Source organism: Eumetopias jubatus, unplaced genomic scaffold (assembly GCF_037043125.1).
Source record: "Eumetopias jubatus isolate StellerSeaLion01/CBP00866 unplaced genomic scaffold, mEumJub1_p1.0 scaffold_15, whole genome shotgun sequence".
In the NCBI taxonomy this organism is placed as follows: Eukaryota; Metazoa; Chordata; class Mammalia; order Carnivora; family Otariidae; genus Eumetopias; species Eumetopias jubatus.
This window is the reverse complement of record NW_028274821.1, coordinates 64,035,543-64,058,349: the sequence shown is the minus strand read 5'-3', so window position 1 is coordinate 64,058,349 and position 22,807 is coordinate 64,035,543. Positions and strand designations below refer to the sequence as shown.

At 38.8% G+C, this 22,807-nt stretch overlaps 1 protein-coding gene across 2 annotated transcripts in view; it reads right to left on the bottom strand.

Annotated features, from left to right (window-relative positions):
- Positions 1 to 22,807, bottom strand: part of LOC114213589 (myb/SANT-like DNA-binding domain-containing protein 3) — a 123,359-nt gene that overhangs the window by 10,854 nt on the left and 89,698 nt on the right. For both annotated transcript variants that reach the window (XM_088018942.1, XM_028108845.2), the window contains 3 exons: positions 16,503 to 16,651; positions 14,609 to 14,674; positions 1,370 to 1,493 (listed from right to left, as the gene is read on the bottom strand). In XM_088018942.1, the coding sequence (XP_087875068.1) occupies positions 1,370 to 1,493; positions 14,609 to 14,674; positions 16,503 to 16,651 (339 nt within the window). The remainder of the gene's footprint in view (positions 1 to 1,369; positions 1,494 to 14,608; positions 14,675 to 16,502; positions 16,652 to 22,807) is intronic.

The following is a 22,807-nucleotide window of genomic DNA, read 5'->3' as shown; positions in this document are numbered from 1 at the left end:
TTTTAGAAATAAGAAAATGAGGCTTAAACATTTAAGTAACTTCTGAAGAGCACAGTCAATAACTGGCCAATCTGGTGTTCCCGCTTCCAAAGCCTTTAACCGCTAGACCATTCAATCCTTTTGCTGTCAATTACTGCAAAAGTAAATACTGCAAAGTGACCTGGTACCACTTCATCATCAGGACATTGTCCTCCTCACTTTTAGATATCTTGAAAGATGCCCTATCCTGAGAGAACAACACGATCTGAACTTCTATCAAGGTATGTATGCCACCGTGGGACAAATATGAGGAATCCATGGAATGATTTTAAAACTGGCCTGTTCCCCTTTGCTAATGTTCGAGAAAGGGGAGGTGGGAGTAGAGCAACAGCTCCGTTAAAGTCCAGCGGCACTTTCAATCAAGAAAAAGCCAAAAGCTTAACAAAAAATTGTTTAGCCATTAACAGTTTATAGTATTTTTGTTTTGTTTTTTAAGCCGGAGGAGAGGAGGAAGAAGAAAAAGCAAGGAGAAGGGAGCTTGAGGTGGAGGGGCCAGGAGACCTGACTTCCAACGGCTTGCTTCAACTTTCTGGAGAGAAAGATCCACTGGCTTCTAGGTTGACAGAACAAAAGAAAAGTATAACATTTGTCCATGTTTTGATATTTTTACTAAGAAAGAGAAAAAAGAATTCTGCCAAACTGCAGAAGGCAGGAGTGAGCAGAATGATAGCAATCTCCCCTTGTCTATGGAAACATTACCCAGCTCATGAGACCAGCCTGAGGTAGAGGATGAGCTCCCAGCAGCAGCAAGAAGTGCCACCAACAAACAGACACAGAACAGCAAAAAGCATTATGAGCATCAGTCTGAGAGTCAGGAAATCTGAGATCTAGCTTTGCTGCTGCTGACCTTGAACAAGTCACATAACCTCTCTGGCATCAGACAGTTGAAGATTTACACCTTTCCCATTTCCACTTCTCTCCTCACACCTGGTTCCACATCCCCACTCCCTTATTTTTAGAAATCTATTTTAGTGTATGTTTTATTTGAGTTACATGTTCTCTGTTCTTAACACATTCTTTAGTCCCTAAATCACCTTGTGACAGATTGTCTAAAAACCAAAATAGTGCTGGAATATGGCATATTTTTATATGAAAAATGTGTTAAAAAATGTTAAGTCCATAATCTTAAAACCCTAATAGGACACCTGGTGTTGATTCTGCATATTATACTTATCAGTTTTTTTCCAAATGGTGCCACTAATTTATTTTTTGACTCAATTGCAAATAAATATTACTTTTTGATAATATTTAATCCGTATTTCATTGCTTTCTATAGAGCAGTGACTGAAGGAAAAAATTCCTCACCTCTGACCTGGAGGTGTTGACCTACCTACAAGAAGCCTTCTGAGTTGAATAGATGAATTCACACTTCCCATGGATGCAGTAACCATTGAGGTTTTCAGGGCAAGGCATGTGGTTTCCAATATAAACATCTTCTCTTTGATCACTAGCATCTTAAAAGAACATAAACCATGTCAATAAGCAGTGAAAAGGAAACTAAAAAATAGGGACTTATTAAAGTCCCTATTTGCAGGGACAAATACATTTGCAGGGTAATTTGGAAAAGAAAATTATCAGATAGGGGCTGAATAACAACCAAGGTCTCATTATGACATAAACACAGCAAATAGACTGTTTAGATTGAAAGCATTTAAAAATAGTTGCAGGATATGACCACTCTGAGCTACTGTTGTTTACAAACAGTCTGTCCCCAGAAAACATAAACATCCTAGCTAAAGAAATAAATGCTACCTCTACAAGAAAGCTCATCTCTATGACCAAGAGATGGTATATTACAGCACTGGCCTTTGGAGACTTAATCTAATCATTCACCTGGGGACTATGAAATCGAAGCCAATAAAGAGTGGAATAACAGAGAGGAAGTTATGTGACTGAAATTTCAGGGTGAAAGGTTTATTTTTGGAATGAAAACTAGTAAGCATATTGATTTTTTCTTCCAAATGAAAATAGTTTTGCTATTTTTCAAATCTGGTTTTTCTTAGTTTATGTTATTGAAAAAAAAATTCAAATGATATAGAGAACAAATAAACAAAATTTTAAATCTCCTGAAACCCCTCTATCCAAAGAGAACCATTGTAAAAATGTTGATAAACATCTGTTTAGACTTAGGTACATTGATTTGAACTGAACTGAGTTGAATAAAGAAAATGGGAATATGGTAATTTCAGTGTCAGAAATGGGAAGGAAAGGGTGCCTGGGTGGATCAGTTGGTTGAGCATCGGACTCTTGATCTTGGCTCAGGTCATGACCTCAGGGTCGTGAGAATGAGCCCCATGTGAGTCTCTGGGCTGGGGATGGAGCCTGCTTGGGATTCTCTCTCCCTCTCCCCCTCCCCCTCCCCCTCCTCTTTCTCTCGGGAAGGAGAGGGAAGGGAAGGGAAGGGAAGGGAAGGGAAGGGAAGGGAAGGGAAGGGAAGGGAAGGGAAGGGAAGGGAATCAGGAAAGAAAGATGGCAGGATCAGGAAAGATGCTGGCATGAGGACCCAGTCTTTAAAATCAACTTCACAGGGGCACCTGGGTGGCTCAGTCATTAAGCGTCTTTCTTTGGCTCAGGTCTGATCCCAGGGTCCTGGGATCGAGCTCCGCATCGGGCTCCCTGCTCCACGGGAAGCCTGCTTCTCCCTCTTCCACTCCCCCTGCTTGTGTTCCCTCTCTTGCTGTCTCTCTCTCTGTGTCATATAAATAAATAAAATCTTTAAAAATAAATAAATAAAATCAATTTCATCATCCATTCTCTCTATCCCTCTCTTTCTCCCCAGCCCCCTCTGTCTGTCTCTGTCTCTTTCATGTAGTTGCATAAACATATACTCATTCACATAACCTCATGTTCTGCAATGGATTTTTAAACTTTTTTTTCAGGCATATACATTAACACATTCATCCTCTATGGACTCAAGAGTCCCCAGTGTTTATAGGCCTGTCCTTGTGTAGGAAAAATTCCCAGGTTTCCTGTCGTTTCTCACAGTCCTACCTTAAATTCTGTGATTAGCTGTGTGACCTTGAATGTACCACCCTAAGACTGAGATTTCATAACTGTAACCTATATTTAATATAACAGAACCTATACTTCATGTGGTTTTGAGAATTACAGGGAGATCGGGTCATCCCTAATAAGACCAAACTGATGTCATTTTACCTCAAAATTTATGTATCTACATTGTGCTAATTTAGGGCTATAAGGAAAACTGAACCAGAAGTCAAGAAATTCAACATGTAAATTCTCAATTTTAAGGTATCTGCTATTTTGTGACCTTGGTCAAATCACAGCATCTCTCTAAGGCAGCTGAGTAAGATCAGCATTGTCTGACATAATACAAGACACGCGTAATTTATTTTCTAGTAGCCATATTTTTTAAAACTAAAAAGAGGGCACCTGGATGGCTCAGTTGGTTAAGCGACTGCCTTCGGCTCAGGTCATGATCCTGGAGTCCCTGGATCGAGTCCCGCATCGGGCTCCCTGCTCGGTAGGGAGTCTGCTTCTCCCTCTGACCCGCCCCCATGTGCTCTCTCTCTCTCATTCTCTCTCTCTCAAATAAATAAATAAAAATCTTTAAAAAAATAAAAAACAAAACTAAAAAGAAATGGGTAAATTGATTTTAATCACATATTTAATCTAATATATCAAATAAGGATCATTTCAACATATAATCAATATAAAAGATTGTGATTTTTTTTTACACATTGTCTTAAATAAGTCCTTAAAATCTGGTGAGTACTTAACACTCACAGCATATCTCAATTCCAACTAGCCATGTTTCAAGTACTCAATATCTACCATATAAGACCACACAGTATAGATGACCATTTATCATTTATTGATTACCTTCCATATGCCAGGCACTCTGCTAGGTGATGGGGACAGAAAAATATCCTGTCCTCAAAGGGCTCATAAGGTCTCCTCCAGTTCTCAAACTATAATTCTGCCATAGCAGAAGAAATCAAACCCTCCCTTCAGGGCTGCTATCATCCCGAGCACCCACTTCTCCACTACAATACTCACGATACTGTTTTAGAACCATTTGGGTTTTTAAACTCAGTTGATACCATGAGACTGTGAGCTCCTTAAGAATCTAGATGTTTTTATTATTAATTTCTGTATGACTCCTAACACTTAGAACATAGTACTTTTCTTGTTATGGTTTCAAATTAAAAGTACTATTCTACATTTGCAATCAACCCATAAGTGACTTGAGGAACGCAACTGTCTCCCAAAGCACTCATCATCCTGCAACTTCTCAGAACATGATATTTTCATGGTGTATTACAACACAAAGTACATAATAATGGGACTACAGAGACTGAGGTTATGTACCAACCTATAATAATAAGATCTTATAATGTGTGTAATAATGGTACTGTATAGGTCTATAGAGGCTGTGGTAATGTACTAATCTACTATAAGAAAGTCCTAGAAACAGGAGATTTCAAAAATGATGCAGAACTGAAAGCTATCAGAATTCAGCTACATCACAGCAATAAGAGAAAGTTAACTAAATCAAGAACAGGGTTTTGAGAAATTAGTAAACAAAGTATAGCACCAGTAGCATTTACTGAATGAATTAATGAAAGAATGTGGTATCAGGTTCTAGACAAAGCAAAGCCATCTAAAAACATGGACATGTGTGAGCCTGGATAGCTCAGTTGGTAAAAACATGGACAAGTCCAGTAAGAGTTTGAAGTCTGCGGTTGTCAAAAGAGTTCAAATTTAGCATTCTGCTCAATGCCGGCTCTATTCATTCCATTATTCTTACATACTATTTCTGTGCACAACCATATGCTCAGCTAAGCTACAGAAGATATAAAGAAAAAGTATACATGGTCCCTGCCCTTAAGAAGCTTATAATCAATTCAGGGAATCAACACATACACACACAAAAAGCTGAATAACACAACAGAAGGGGTCCCACATGATAGTTAACAATTAAATGCCAAAAGAAGGTTTTACAATACAGGCTGCTATGGGAAGTTCAAGTTTAAAGGTGAACTCATTATAGGTGATATTACTCAGGGAGGGATTCACAGAAAGAACAGGACTTAAGTTAGGTCTCAAAGCATATACAGATTTCTTTAGATAGAAGAGTGGAAACCAAAAGGAAGGTATAATGCACACAGCATTCTCAACAAGAAGAAACAGATAAACCTTAGCAAGAGCTGTATATCCAAACTGGGGAACAGTGTAAGTCAAAATTGGAAAAATAAGCTGAAAACAGATTATAGAAAAATATGAACTCCAGGTGAGAAATGTTTTCTTACAGATTTATTTATTTGAGTAGGGGGAGGAGAAGGAGAGAATCTCAAGCAGACTCCCCACTGAATGCAGAGCCAGATACAGAGCTTAATCTCACAACCCTGAGATCATGACCTGAGCCAAACCAAGAGTCAGATGCTCAACCACCTGAGCCACACAAGCACCCCAAGACATGTTTTCTTAATCAGATGGATAAGGAAGACACTGAAGGCCTCCCAGCTGGAGAGTAACAAAATGAAAGCCATGTTTTACATAACAGAGGGTGGTTGCCAAGTGCTGGTGGTTGGGGGAATGGGGAGTAACTGCTGATAGGTGTGAGGTTTCTTTCTGGAGTAATGAAAATGGCCTAAAATTTGATTCTGATATGATGCTTGTACAATCCTAAATATACTTTAAAAATAAAATTAAACTGAGGGCGCCTGGCTGGCGCGGGTCAGTAAAGGATGCAACTCTTGGTCTCCGGGCCACGTTAGGTGTACAGATTACTTTAAAAATATTTTTTTTATTTTTTTTAAAGATTTTATTTATTTATTGGACAGAGAGAGAGCGAGACAACAAAAGCAGGGGGAACGGCAGAGAGAGAGAGAGAGAAGCAGACTCCCTGCTGAGCAGGAAGCCCGATGTGGAACTCAATCCCAGGACCAGATCATGACCTGAGCAGCGAGCCCTGCGTCTGGCTCACTGCTCAGCAGGGAGCCTGCTTCTCCTGCTCCAGCTCCTCCCCCCCCCCCCCCCCCCGCTTGTGTTCTCTCTCTTGCTGTCTGTCAAATAAAAATCTTTAAAAAAAAAGAAATCATTTTTAAAAAATTGAATTGCAAACTCTAAGCAGGTGAACCTAGTGGTGTGTAAATTGTATCTCAAAAAGCTGTTAAAAAATTTAATTGGATAACAGCATGCAAGATAAAGAGACCAGGGAACTAGGAAGACCAGGTGACCAATTAGGAAGTTACTTGTGGCAATGAAAAGCTAAGCTAGAGCTTAGCAATAGGAATAAATATTAGAGATAGAGAAAGAATAAATACAGCTTGAAGATGCTTCAGAATGAGCTCTCAGAAACTCAGAGCTAGAAGGGCCTTTGAGGGCCATCTGGTCTGATGAAGGAATCCCTTTAGTTGCAACCCCGAAATCCTGTTTCTACTTTACCACTTCCAGAAGGTGAAGAACTCAACACAATTAATTCCAATATTATCAAATGTTCCTTATGTTGAATGAAATCTCTCTTTAACTATTGATTTCCCCACATCTGCTTGCCCCCTAACCCCCCACCCAACAATTTTTTTTCTTAAGGTCAAACTTCCCCAGTCCCATTCTTTAGATAGTTTGCAACAACCATCTTTACAAGTAGTGCCCAGCACTAGCCCCTTCGATGTACTTTAGGCATTTAGCAGAACAGAACTATCCTTTGAATATGGTTTTAATACAGAATTACGCAAAATGACTCTCCTCCAAAGAAAATATGCATGAATTCAAAGAAAGTATGGTCAATAAACACATGAAAGATGCTTAACATCACTAATCATTAGGCAAATGCAAATCAAAACTCTAAGACAGCACCCCACACCCATTAGGATGACTACTATCCAAAAAAAAAAAAAAAAAACAGAAAATAGTTAAGTGTTGGCAAGCATGCAAAGAAATTGGAACCTTGTGCACTGCTGATAAGAATATATGATAGGGGCGCCTGGGTGGCTCAGTTGGCTGAGCGTCTGCCTTCAGTTCAGGTCATGATCCTAGGGTCCTGGGATCGAGCCCCACATCGGGCTCCCTGCTCTGTGGGAAGCCTACTTCCCCCTCTCCCTCTGCTACTCCCCAGGGAGCCTGCTTCTCCCTCTCCCTCTGCTGCTCTCTCTCTTTCTCTCTCTGTGTCAAATAAATAAATAAAATATTAAAAAAAAAGAATATATGATATAGCCAATGTGGAAAACAGAATGGTGGTTCCTCAAAAAATGAAAAACATAATTACCATATAATCCAACAATTCCATTTCTGGGGACATATGCAAAAGAACTGAAAGCAGGGTCTCAAAGACATAGCTATATACCCATATTCACAGCAACAACATTCATAATCGCTAAAACATGGAAGCCAACACAACTGTCCATCAATGAAAGAATGGATAAACAAAATGAAGTACATACATGCAATGGAATGTTATTCAGCCTCAAAAAGGAAATTCTGACTTATGCTATGATACAGATTAATCTTGAGGGCATTATGTTCACTGAAATAAGCCAGTCACAAAAAGCCAAACACTATAGTATTCCACTTATATGAGGTACTTAGAGTAGCCAAAATTAGAGAAACAAAAAGAATGACAGTTGCCAGGGCTGAGAGGAACAGTAAGTGGGAAGCTACTGTTTATTGGGTATAGTTCCAGTTTTACAAGATGAAAGAGCTCTAGGGGCCCCTGGGTGGCTCAGTCGGTTAAGCATCTGACTCTGTTTTCTGCTCAGGTTGTGATCTCAGGGTCGTGGAATTGAGCCCCACACGGGGCTCCACACTCAGCGGGGAGTCTGCTTAAAGATTCTCTTTCTCCCTCTGCCTATACTCCTCCCATGTGCACACAACTCTCTCTCTCTCGAGTGAATGAATGAATCTTTAAAGAAAAAAGATGAAAGAGCTCTAGAAATGGATGGTAGTGGTGGTTGCACAACATCATGAATGTATTTACTACTACTGAGCTGTGTACTTAAAAATGATTAAAATGGTTAAATTTTGTTATTTACATTTCACCAAAATAAAAAAAAATTTGGAAAAAAATGACTCTAAATATGAGCCTAATGACAGGATATTCATAGACCAAATGCAGTAAGCTGAGTTCAAATTTAAACCTTTAGTCATCTGAAAGTATTTACTAAGCACCTATTATGTTCCAGGTACTACATATGAATATATGAAACTAGAGCTTAAGATTAAGCTCTAAATTAAGGCTAGAGAACAAATGTTCACCAAGGTGACAGCTGAGAGTACATTAAAGTTCTAAAGGAAATTAAGTAAAGAAAGCAAGTAAAGGGGCAGAAGAGAATTCTGGAATAGTTGTGGTATAAGAAAAAGAGCACCAGGGCTTAGAGGCAGAAAAGCTTGAATTCTAGTCCTTGTTCTGCCATTCTACATGAGCCACAAATTCAGTTTCAGCTTCTTCATCTGCAAAATGAGGATAACATGGTTGTAATGAAGATCAAATAATAACACAAATATGTGAAAGCAGCTGACACACAGAAGGGTACACGAGTAATAATGACTGAATGGATGAATATCCTACTGATGTCACTCATGAACCACATTAAACATGATGTAGATATAGGTAGACTCACCAATGGTGAGACCTTTGACCACCAACAATGAAAATAGAAACCAGAAGTATCAACAATCACCACAGTAACATGGACAAAAATCCAGTGATACAGCATTTCATAATCAGAGTAATCCTAGGCAGTAGATATGAGCGTCCCTACTATATAGATATGATCACTGAGGCTCAGAGATAGCTGGCCACACAGCCTTCAAGCGTAGACTAAGTCTGATTCCACAGAGCAAGCCCTGAACCATCACCCTATTATCTCACCAAACTACCCTGGGAGATGTGTAGGGAATGGACAAAAGCAGAATGTCCAGGCACCTGCTCTCTGGGCCAAGTAAATTAGATTAACTTCAAAAAGGAAATGTAAAAAGGCTTTAAAGATGTCATAAAGCACAGTTTCAGAAACCACAGCAGTGATGGAGCCTCGCACAGCAAGAACTGGGCACAGAATGGTCTTCTCCAAACAATGTCCTCAGGCAAGTGGTGACAGGCTCCGTGAACAACAGCTGCAGTTGCTCGTCTCTGAACAATGTCTGTGTGTGTGAGATATAAAAAGTGTACTTGGTCACCCAGTGGCTCCTTCCACCCACAGAGGCATTCAGAAACAAACCTACCACCAGCGGCAGGGTTTTCAAATACAAAGGAGAGTACGGTCCTAAGGGATGATGTTATGAGAAAGGCCAGCACCAGATGGCCTATCTGCGAAGGCATGTTCCATTGGTGGCGGTCCTGGTCCATCAACACACAACCCAAATAAAGCATAAGGAGTTGCTATTAACAACCAAGACATGCACCTGGTAGGTCATTTGCTGAGGCCTCAAAAACCACATCAATAATGCATCAGTAAATCTCTGGCTCATTTCTACAAATTCCTACAGTTAAAAAAATTCAATATATTCTTTCTTGTTTCCCCTATACTACCCTGGCACCCCAAGCTTCGTCACTAACATATCCCCCCATACAAGGTTCCCCTAACCCCAGTCTCCTCAGACCCCAAAGAATTACCTATGTAGGTATAAAAGCCTACCTACACTCCAACACCTCCCATTCTCTCATTCCTAAATCCCATTTTCCATACAAACCCTAACTCTTCCCTTCCTAGCCTTTCCACACTGCCCAGTGAAACACATTTTCTGATGTGAATAAACTTATCCACCTCCTCAGCCATTCCCTTAAGAAGTACTCCTTTCATTTCCCTGATAGACCAAGACCACATTACTCCCTACATCCCCTTCCCTTTCACCTTCCCCTGCTGTGCTTCCCACCTGTCACCCAAAGATCAGTATTCCACTCTCCTCTCCCAACGACTTTCATTTCTTAGGAGTCTGTGCCATCCGCCCATACGGCCTTCTAAAAGTCCTTATCATGACTCTCTACCATGCTCCACAGCACACACTCTCAGACTTCCTGCAAGATTTTAGCAACTGGCTCAGTCTTACCGCTCAATGACAGGACTTTATCAAGACCACTTTAAAAAGGGCATATCGAAAGAGCTGTGTTAAAATATAGAAACGAGGGGCGCCTGGGTGGCTCAGATGGTTAAGCGTCTGCCTTCGGCTCAGGTCATGACCCCAGGGTCCTGGGATCAAGTCCCATATCCAGCTCCTGGCTCAGCGGGGAGCCTGCTTTGCCCTCTCCCTCTATCTCACCCCCTGCTCATGCTCGCTCTCTGTGTCTCGAATGAATAAATAAAATCTTAAAAAAAAAAAAAAAAAAAAAAAATATATATATATATATATATATATATATAAATGAGAGTCACCAAGAAAAATGGGAATAATAATACCAATATCTCAGTATCTCTGGTATCCCTGGTCAGCAGGAGGAGAGACTATTGAGAAGATGAGGCCAAAGGTGGGGTGAGGGTTGGGGTGAAGTGAAGCTCAGCAATGAAGCAAGAGTGTCTTGGAAATAAAAAAGGTATTACAGTTAGGGGCGCCTGGGTGGCTCAGTCGTTAAGTGTCTGCCTTCGGCTCAGGTCATGATCCCAGGGTCCTGGGATCGAGCCCCGCATCGGGCTCCCTGCTCCGCGGGGAGCCTGCTTCTTCCTCTCCCACTCCCCCTGCTTGTGTTCCCTCTCTCGCTGTGTCTCTCTCTGCCAAATAAATAAATAAAATCTTTAAAAAAAAAAGTATTACGGTTAGATTTTTAGACTATATGAAAATATCGTTTGGATAAAAGCGGCCACGTTGAAATGTCACATGCCACAAAGGAACTTTGTGGCAGATGGAGATGTTAGAGACTGCGATAAAATGTAGTATACATGGGGTGTATCATTTTTCAAAACTGACACCTTAACATTCGTGTATCTCACTGAATGTAAACTAGACCTCAAAAAACCACCTGTAAAATAAGAATAATGATAACCAAGTGGGTATAGGTATACAGACAAAATAAGAATGACAGAATACTGAAAACTGCTGAAGGTGGGTATTGGATAAATGAGGGTTAATTACACTATTCTGTTTATATAAGTGTGAAATTTTCTATAATCAAGTTTTTTAAATGTCACGTACCCATCTCCCACATACCTCATGTTCAACCATCATACCCTGCATGGCTTCAACATCTACAACACAGCTTCCAACACTGTAATTTCAATATTTACCACATGTTTCCCAACAGCCCAAAAAAGCACTAAATCAGCCACCGTGCTGGACATTCAAATGTTCCATTCCATGAGCACTACTCTCCAAGAGCTCAACTTTAAGAAATTTTCCCTACTGAGCACTATCTTCCAATTTGTCCAGCTTCTTGCTGGTGCTGTGTTCCTGCTTTTCACTTTGTAGCTTCCACCCCTAGATGCCTGCCTACCTACCTAGTCTTCGTTGTGTACTGGGGACACAAATATGTACTAAAGGCATCCTACAAATGCTTGTGAGGACAAAAAATAGAAGCAAATGGGGGGGGGATACAAAATAGTTACCTTTTGACCTCTATTCCTTACTAGAACATTTCTTAACTCTTTCACGACTTGGATTTCATATTTATAACTCTAGAAAAACTCCTTGGTCCAAGATTACCAATGATTCTCTTGTCTTCAGATTCAATGCTCACTCTCTGATACTTTTATACGACCTCTCCCTTTTGGCTTCTGTGCCACTGCAGTCTTCTTGGTTTTTTCTGGAACATTTTCTGCTTCATCCTAAGCCTCCTCTCCTTTGTAATACCTGTACGGTCTAACAGAAATTTGTGCAACTCTCAGTATGTTCTATGTCTGTGCTGCCCAATATAGTAGTCACTGGCCACATGTGGCTATTTAAATTTAAACTAACTGAAATGAAATTAAAGGTTTTGTTTCTCAATCAGGCTAGCCTTATCTCAAGTGTGCAAGAATCTAAACAATGCAGCTCTATAATCTCTTACTCATTCTCAGGACTTCAGTTATCTATCACCTCCAAAGACTGACTTGCAAATTTATGCTAAATAAAGTCATCTGGAGAGTTCCACAAGCAACTCAAATTCCAAAATTAATCACCTCCACCATCAACTTCTCCCTTACCTTACCACAAACACATTTCCCCTCCCAACATCCTTAGTTCTTTCAGTAGGATCCAACCCCCAAGTCATCTGAACTCTCTATCCCTCTGATCCAAGCCAGAGTCTATATTCCCTTTGAGTCTACCTAACTGATCTCCCTGCCTCCAGTCCAATATATATAATAATAAGCACATTGTTCCTGCCAAGTACCATTCATTCAACTGGTTAACTTTGCAGCCTTTTCTTTTTCAAAGATATTAATGATTCTCCACTGCCTACAAATAGAGTTTAAATTTCCTAGGACAACATAGCATTCAAGACACCTCTTCCATTAAGTTCCTCAGATCCTCACTATCTTCCACCACATAGTAATCCCCTTTTCTGAATTCCCGTTGCACTTTTAACCACATTTATAAAATAGCCAACTTCTACTTTGTTAGAAGGTTATATTCATTTCTTATTATATCAAAGGCTCTTTAAAGATGGATGTCATGTATTTGATATCTTTCTATCCACCGACAGTGTCTGATAAAACGACCAGTATAAAGTAGGCACATAATAAATTAGATCTACTGATTATGATAATTTCATTTGAGTTATAGACCAATTCTTATGTGTAAAGAATTTTCAGTATCTCAAAAGTGGCCTAGGCACTAAATTATCCCTCTAATTTTATCAAAGGCAGACAAGTACTTGGGGCACACACAATTCCCCAAGTTACCTTAAGTATGAGTCTCAACCTACTGAAAAACAGCCCTCATATTATGGTCATGTACTAACAGTATACAGAATAAAACTGGGGCTGATCTCTTATGTCTCCTAAGGGAATACAGGAGATTTTCTATTTTAAAAACAGCACTTGTATCAACATAGGAAACTGATATTTCAGGAGCTCATGGGATATAAATGATTCAGGTGTGACAGGATTCCAGTGAGAGAAACAACAAATTATTCAATGATAATGACGGTTATCATTTATTAAGCACTTATGAGTATGTCAGATATACTGTTCTAAGCACTTGACATGTATTATTTAATTTTTTTAAAGATTAATTATTTATTTGGGGGGGGCATAAGCATGCAAGTAGGGGCAGGCGCAAAGGGAGAGTGAGGGAATCTTCAAGCAGACTCCCCACTGAACACGGAGCCCAACTCAGGGCTCGATCTCACAACTGAGATCATGACCTAAGCCTAAACCAAGAGTCGGACACTTAACCAACTGAGCCACCCAGGTACCCCTGTATTATTTAATTTTTATAAAACTATGAGATAGGTACTATTATTATTCTCATTTATGTATTTTTTAGAAATTAGGCATAAAAGGTAGATCACACTTCTAAAAACAATTCTTCATTAGTATAACTTAACAAATGGGTAGAAGATGTATGTGTGAAAGAGCAATTATAGGGGCGCCTGGGTGGCTCAGTGGTTAAGCGTCTGCCTTCGGCTCAGGTCATGATCCCAGGGTCCTGGGATCGAGCCCCGCATCAGGCTCCCCGCTCTGCGAGAAGCCTGCCTCTCCCTCTCCCACTCCCCCTGCTTGTGTTTCCTTTCTCGCTGTGTCTCTCTCTGTCAAATAAATAAATAAAATCTTAAAAAAAAAAAAAGAGCAATTATATTTAAGTCTCAAACTAGGGAGTCCCAAGATCCACACCTGCTTCAGTTCACTACATAGAACGTCCTAGAGCCTCAATGTTCCCCTTGATCCTTAGGCCTCAGAGTAGTTGTTAAGAATCAAATTAAATCAAAGAGCATTGGACTTAAGGTCAAGAGACCTGGAATTCAATCCCTGCTGCTCTGACCTTTACTACATATAAGCCTGTGTACAAATAAATCCTACAGTTTCTTTGAGTTTCATCCATTCTTTTGACAAGTATGGAGCACCTAAGTATGCGCCAAACATTCTGCCAAGAGTTAGGAATGCAAAAGTGAACATGACAGATACAGTCTCCTGTCCTCACAAAACTCAGAGCCTAGAGGTGAATACAGATGAGTAAAAAAAAAACAATTATAATTAAAGTAGGTTAAATGTTTGGATAGGAGGGTATATAGAGAGGCACTTAATTCTAGACTTAAGGGTCAAGGAATACTTCCCAAAAGGAAATGACTTCTAAGCTAAGACTGAAAGGATGAATATTAGGTAGAGAAAAGTTCCAGGCAGAGGGAACAAGGATCAAAGATGGTGCACAAAAGGCAAGCATTAATAGTATATTCTAAAGAAGTAAAGAGGATTTAAAAAGCAAAGATGAGGGATCTTTCTGTATAATTTCTTACAACTACATGTGAACCTGCAATTATCTCAATAAAAATTTTAATTAAAAAAAAGCATATATGAGAGTACTCTATAAATTGAGCACCTTAGCTATTTCATTTAATATTATTACTAATAATATATTCCATAATGTATTGCTACAGAGAGCAAAGTTGGAATGATCATTATAACGGAAATAGAACTACTAAGGACAGCTAGTGACCATATTTCAGTAGTTGGCCAAAATCTGGAAAATCATGATTCAGTACCTTTCACATCTGGTCGATACTGTAGTCCGTCATCTTTTTTTCCCAACAAACTAGTGTCATCTGTGTCTACAAAAGAAAAGTTTTCAAATTAAGACACACAGGATGTTTAAGTCATACCACGAAACTCCCAAATATTCCAAATGCTCTAGGTCCTTCCCAACTCTATCCACTTATCTTGCTCTCATTTCTCACCATTCTCTTGATCTATTGTGCCATTTCTACCTCAGGCCTCAAGGCATCCCAAATATATACACACTCTGCAAGATGAACAACCTGGTATCATTTAGACTTCAGGTCAAATGTCATCTCCTTAGAAAGTCTTTCCTGTGCAAACTAAAATAACACATACCCCAAAGGGAAAGTATTAGCCCTCTCTCCAAGGGACAATGGTCTCAAGATTTACCTCTCTTACCACTGTTTCCCTGGAAACATATCAGATTAAGATAAAAGTGGAATCTCAGCTATGTTATCAGACAAAACTTGCAATAGAAATGACCCCAGACTGGTGAATTGTATTTGGACTGCGAAGACTGTAAACGAACCACAAATGGGTGTTAGAAGCACAAGCTTTCAGCTTCCCACTACATAGTGAGGGAGGAAAGGGAAGGTATAGTTAGGTATGAATGGAAGTATTATCAAGAGGACCAAGATAAAAGTTAAGGACCAACTACTCCAAAGGATTCTAAATAGGCATGAATTTCAATTAACAAAATTCTCAAGCTTGACCAACTTGAAGTTTGAAATTGCAGGTAGAACCATTCAATCATAAACCAGTTCTTCATAAAAGGTATTATTTCTCTAAGCTACTGTTTCAACTTAGGCTCTAAATGCCACTCTATGAAAGAAAAACAAACCATACACTTCTTTAAGATCAAGGCTAAGTGGTATGTCTACCTACAAGGGGTCTCTATCAGCAAATGGTTTGCTCTCCCGCCCATATCTGACCTCCACATGGAAATCCTCTGATGAGCTTCTTGGGCATTCTCTGGTAGCTTAGACCAGAGATACTGCAATCCTTTGTGCAGTATTTCACAAATAATTTGTTACCAATATAAAGTACCAAACTCTGACTTACAACACTTTTCCCTTAGCTTAGATAAAAACATATCCCTTTAATAAGTCCAAAAAAGGTAGGAGGGATGGACCTCGTAAGCAGGAAAGACCCACAAGTCCATGACAATGTGTCTGGCTCTTGTATGATGTACGTTACTAGGAACTAATACATTATCCTAGCCCATATGTGTATTACTAAAGAAAGAAGGTTGAGAAGTTCTACCTTTAGTGACTGGATATTTCTAGTTGAAATGGAAAACCAAAACAAATTCTTAGTTGCTATCGTGGCTCTAAGCTATGACAAAAAGCAAGAAGAGCAATAAGAATTTTAAACTGAAGGTAATAATTTTTCCTTACATTCTATAACCTCACACCAAAATCTCTAACAGTACATAATATGTAGGGACAAAAACTACAGAGAGATGAGAAAACAAAGTAAACTTCTATGCTCTAGGAAAAAAAAGATGAATATTTGGCAATGCTTGTAGTTTTACTGTAATTAAAATAAGCTGACTAATCACTCAATAGCTATAATCATTGCTATAAATTTGAGACCTTTAAGAACTATAAATGTGTCTACAAGTCTATGTTAGGAAGAGCTTAGTCACTACATGATCAACCAAAAAGCATGGTTTGCATCTTGAGAAGATGAAAATAAATGGAAAAAAAATCTAAGTTAGTAACAGAACAAAGAAATTGTAAAATGTAAAGTAATAAAAGAAACAAATAGAACATCAAAGACTTCTCATTTTACAAATATGGAACACTACCAAAATGACAAGTAAGATTTCAGACAGAGAATATTACAGACAGGTCTCTGGATGAGTAGAATGGATTTTACCTGTGCAATGACCAAGATGTCTTATATCAATTTGTTCTTGCTTTATACAAGATGCTTCTCGAACAAAACAAGGATTGTTGTAGGAACTCCCATCAGAAGCACACACAGGATTAAAACTGTAGCCACTGCAATCTATATTACATACACACCTGTAGGAAAAGACAAAAATTACCTATATTTTACAACAAAAGTATTTCACAATACTGTATTTCACTTTCTTCTTTTCTGCTTTCTGTTAACAGAAGTCAAAATATCGTTCTAAGTCACTGATAAAAGATTAAGCAAAGTGAACATTCAGCTAACAATTTCTTTCAGGTGAGAATTTAGAGATAATTTCATCTAGATATTAATCCAGTGGTTTCCCCAGAATTTTCATATCTAGATACAATAATCAAGAGATGCCAAATGTCAACAATGTTAATTAAAAAGCAACATGCCATAGTGGAAAGGACACAGAACTGAGTCAAAAGTCATGAATCTAAATCCCAGCCCAACTAATTACTAAGATTTGTGTCCAGATTCTTTTCCTAAGTCTTAATATACTTATCTGTAAAATAGAGGTTAAAATAATATACCGACCCTCACCAAATAACTAGAAAGACTAAAAAACATAATTTGAAATAAAACATGTAAAATGAAAGCCCTCCAAAGTGTTTCTAGCTGCACATCTACCTATATCGCTGAGTGTCCACCCAACACTGAGACTGCACAAGGAGTCCCAGGGATGGTCACTCCTCCCAAGAACAGTAAAATCTAAATGAGAATATAAAAATAAAAAAGAGACTCTCCTGCTTCCAGCAACACTGTAGACTCAGAAACTAAGCTAAGCTTCCCACTGAAAACAACAAAAATTACAGGAAACGTATTTTAAAATATTCTTTCAAATGCATTCATAAGGTGACAAGAAATAAGGAATGTTCAGAACAAAAGTTAAATGAAGACAGGAATACAGAAAGGTCAATTGAGTTGGTTAAAGCTGATTTTCACCTTGAAAGTGTTTACCAAATTGGGTAAATTCAATTATCAACTTTTATAGCCTTGCAGGCCTCTGGAAACAGAAGACAAACAATACTGACCTACCTAAGATGGGGAGTTTGAAGACCCTGGAAAAGCTGTTAGCTCAAAAAGCTACAACTCTCAGCATGAGGGTAAACTAGAAATGAGTTTCCATATTCCACAGGGACTATTTAAAGTGGAAAAAAAAAATGCTGCCCTGAGCCATGGCATTGAAGAGAGGGAAGAAAAACATCTCCCCTGAGAATTAAAAACCACAAGCCAGCCCTCACATGGGTAATTACAACTTAAAATACTACTTGGGTGTTCTGAAAAACCTTAAGCCCAGAATTTATTTTAAGAGCCAAGGACTGGAAGGGGCCATAGGCAACTGACAGAAGCAAATGCAATCTCCTTTGGAGAAACCAACTTTATTATCCTTGACCTCAAACATTTTCCAAGATACACTTGTGAGAAAAATAAGCAGATCACACACTCAGTCATATATCTACAACAAATAAGGAAATAAAACACCATGAGTGGAACAAGCTGATTTGAAAATGAAGCAAGCAGAGGCACCTGGCTGGCTCAGCCTATGAAGCATGTGACTCTCAGTGGTAGAATTAACTTAAAATAAAAGGAAGGAAAGAAAGAAAAGGAAAGAAAAAAAAAAGTGAACCAAACAGAACTTCTAATAAAGAATGTATTATTAGAAATAAAAATTTGGGGGCACCTGGGTGGCTCAGTTGGTTGGGCATTTGACTCTTGATTTCAGCTCAGGTAATGATCTCCAGGTCATGAGATGGAGCCCTGCATCGGGCTCTGCACTGGGTGGGGAGCCTGCTTGGGATTCTCTCTCCCTCTGCCGCTCCCTCCCCTCCATGGCATGTACACTCTCTCTCGCAAAAAAAGAAAAAGAAAAAAAGAAAAAGAAATAAAAAATGCAATAGGCAGATTTAACAGCAGATCAGATAAATGAAAGGTGAGTTAGGGTACTGGAAGACAGATAAAAGGAAATTACTCAAACCACAGCAGAGTCAAAGAGGCGGTACACTTTTTAATCTAAAACAAGATTAAGAGACATGGAAGACAGAAGTGACAGAATCTGGAAAAACTCTAATTGGACCTCAAGGAGTAAAAGGAATGAGGCAAGGGCAATATTCTCAGCAATCCTCATCAAATTTTCTAAAGCTAAAAAAAGATACTAATCTAAATATCCAAGAAGCCTAATACATTCCAAACAGGATTATTAAAGAGAAATCTAGACACAGAGATACCACAGTGGAATTTAATAGCAACATCAAAAAAGAATACTTTAAAAGCAGCCAGAAAGAAGAGAAAGATTACTTTCAAAAAGGCAAGAATAAGAGAGACAAGTGTCTTCAAAAGCAATACTGAAGCCAAACTGTTTATTTCTAGCCCGACAGTGAAATAATGCCTGCAATGTGCTGAGATAAAAGAGAATTCTATATAAAGAGAAATATCTTTCATGAATGAGGGTAAAATAAAAGTAATTTCGAAGAAGTAAAAACTTAAGAGTTTGTCACCTGCTGGCTATCAGTAAAGGTAATTATAAAGGCAGTTGAACAATGATCTTATAAAGAAAATCTGAAATGTATATGCAAATGAAGAACAAAAGCATAAATATGTAGGTAACGTTAATAAAGCTAGCCTTGCAAGGGCCCAACGATTTCACTATTAGGTAAGGTCCCTTAAAATCTCATACACAGGGGCGCCTGGGTGGCATTAAGTGTCTGCCTTCGGCTCAGGTCATGATCTCAGGGTCCTGGGATCGAGCCCCGCATCAGGCTCCCTGCTCGGCGGGAAGCCTGCTTCTCCCTCTCCCTCTCCCCCTGTTTGTGTTCCCTCTCTCGCTGTCTCTCTCTCTCTCTCTCTGTCAAATAAATAAATAAAATCTTTAAAAAAATCTCATATACATTTGCCTCAGATTTAAGTTAAGAATGTTCACAGCAGCATTATTCATGAGAACAAAAGACTGGAAACAATCCAAATGTCCATCGATAGTAAAATGCACTGTAAAAGGATGTGGTATAGTCCAAAAATTAAATTCAGTAAGCAGTGATATTGAATGAACCATGTGCATTAACGTGAATGAATCCCAAAAACATAATTGCTAAGCAATAGAAGGTACATATAGAGATGATTCCATTTTATACAAAACTCAAAACCAGTTAAGAGATCCATCATATATGGTAAAACTATTTTAAAAAGCAAAGAAAATGCAGGATATCAGGTAGGTAGAGGAAAAATACATTCAAGGGGGAACATGGGAGGGCAGCTCTGAAGTATTGATAATATTCTATTTCTGGCTTGGGAGGTAGGATTCACAAAACTGTTTCACTTTTGTGCATTAAACCAAGTGTGTAAGTTTTCATGCACTTTTAAATATATACTCTATTCCACAATTTAAAAATTAAGGCACCAGAAAAAAAATTAACAATTCATATTTACTAAAGTCAGAAATGGCTTTTACATTTCGGCAGGGGGGCCGGGGAGAGAATGTGACAGAGACCACATTTGGTCTGCAAAGTGTAAAATATTTGTCAACTGGACCTTTACAGAAAATCCTTGCTGACCCCAGCTTGATGGGATATAAGTGGGCAAAATTGCAATGGCAATACAAGAGAAAAGGTGGCTAATGAAAGATTATAAAGCTATTTCAGGAGCAAGAAAAGGCCCAACAACAAAGGCAAGATACCGTACCAATTCAGCAAGGAGAAACAAGTGATTCGGCAGTGCGCACCGAGCACACCTGTGAGCAAGTGTAGGAGAAAGTCAGCATTCCTCGGTGGGATGGTACCACTGTCAGACTAAGAGCTGTGAGAACAAACCACGGCTACTGTTCTCAATGGCACATGAGGAAAGAAAATGAAATTACCATGCCTAGGAAAGTCCAGCTTAGTGAAACCATGAGCAGAAGAGGAAAATATCAGACTCCAGAGCCTGCTGCTATTACCGATTACAGGGATGACAGCTATGCACACTGGCAGCGGTACAGAGGGCAGGATGCCCAAAGCATAGGAGTGTACACTAGGGGGGAAAGAAATAACTTCAGTAAATATGCCAAATTCAAAACATTTAACAACCATTTACTCTGCACCTACTGTGTGGGAATACTCACATTTGCCTTATTCAATCCTGACAACAAATAATTATAAAAAGGGAAGATGAATATGAACAAAGTGAAAAAGCCTAAGATCACAAAACATAAAGTGGCTGGGATGGTGTTCTCTCTACTCATTAGAGCTGTTGTGTAAAACAGAGATCTCTGCATGGAAAGTGACAAATGAAAGGAGGTAAGTATTTTCCATATTTTAAAAAAAATTTTTTTTCTTTCTTTCTTTGAGAGAGCGAGCGAGCACAAGCGGGGAGGAGGAGCAGAGGGAGAGGGAGAAGCAGGCTCCCCACCGAGCAGGGAGCCCAACTCGGGGCTCGATCCCAGGACCGTGAGATCATGACCTGAGCTGAAGGCAGACACTTAACTGACTGAGCCACCCAGGCGCCCCTTCCATATTTTTATCATGAAAAATCTTTTCACTAAACTGGCCTTCCTTTTCTCTCAAACACACCAGGGATACTCCTGACTCAGGGTTTTCCTTCTCCCTGGAACACTTCCCTCAGACACCCACCAGGTTCAATCCCTCACTTCAAGTTTTTTCTCAAGTCTTAAAAAAATGGCCGAAAATTAAATCACCAGACATCCATTCAAGAAGTTAGAAAAACAACAATGAAATAAGTCCAATGAAAACAAAAAAGAAGGGAAAAAACAGAGGAATGGCTACAGATACATGGGGATATAGATATGGATATACAGATAGATCTCAGCAGAAACAGAAAACAGTTACAACAGCAAAGATCAATAAAGCCAAAGCTGGGCCTTTGAAAAGACTTCCAAATCTATAAAGGAGGATAAATCCAGAAAGAGAGAAAAACATATCAGGAATGAAAAGGACTAGATTCAGCAGGGATTATGGCTGAATAGATGATGAAGGGTTATTATAAACCACTTTAAGATAGCAAATTTGAAAACTTAGGTAAAATGATAACTTTTTAAAAATATTAACTATGGAATTTAACTAAAAAAGACATAGAAGCTGAATGGTATTTAATCATTAAAGAAATTAAATTGGTTGTTTGAAAACAAAAAAAAGGCCTTCAAAGACAGCTTCAGAACCAGGTGTTTTTTAGAAAGAAAATTTATGAACACATTCATTCCAATCATTCAATAAATAGATCACTCTATTCTTTCACAAAGACATCCAGGGAATAGAAGGAACACTCCCTAACTCACTTTCTAAGGCCACATAAACTTTAAAAAAAAAAAAAAATCAACACATCAAAAACTAATGATGTAATGTATGGTGATTAACATAATAAAAAAATTTAAAAAATCAACAAAAGTAACAGATTATAACTCACTAAATAAAAACGAATAAAAGAAAATCTCATCCTTACGGCAGACAGAACACCAACCAGTACCACACAGGCACAGATACTGTAATCATAAAACAACAACAGGATGTGATTTAAAAAAAAAAAAAAGGAGCACTGTGAGAACAAAGATGAGCTCTTAGAAATTAAAATTATAGGGGCACCTGGGGGGCTCAGTCGGTTAAGTATCTGACTCTTGATTTTTGGCTGAGGTTCATGACCTCAGAGTCACAGGATCAAGCCCCACATTGGGCTCCTCATTCAGTGAGGAGTCTGCTGGAGAGTCTCTCCCTCCCTCCCCCCTTTGCCCTCCCCCCACACTTTCTTGCTGTCTCTCAGATAAATAAATCTTTAAAAAAAGAAAATTACAGCAGAAACAAAAAACTCAAAAAAGGACTGGTAGATAAAGTTGAAGAAATCTCTCAGAAGGCACAGCAAAATTTTTAAAAAATAGAAAATGGGAGAAAAGGTAAGAAAAATAAAGGACTAGTCCAGGATGTCCAACAACCGAATAACAGAAATACAAATAGAAAAGAGAGGAAAGGAAGTCATCATCAAAGAACTAACTGAAGAAGGGGCACCTGGCTGGCTCAGTCAGCAGAGCACGTGACGCCTGATCTCAGGGTTGTGGGTTCAAGCCCCACGTTGGCTGTGGAGATTACTAAGAAATAAAATCTTAAAAAAAAAAAAAAAGGTTGAAGAAAATTTCTTAAATCAGAAATAAGTAACTTTCTAAGAAAGGGTGTGATATTGTGAAATTCCACTATACTGGGGACCAAAAGATTCTATATGCTCCAATAGAGAGAAAACAGATCACATACAAAGGATCAGGAATCAGAATGGCTTCAGGCTTCTACAGC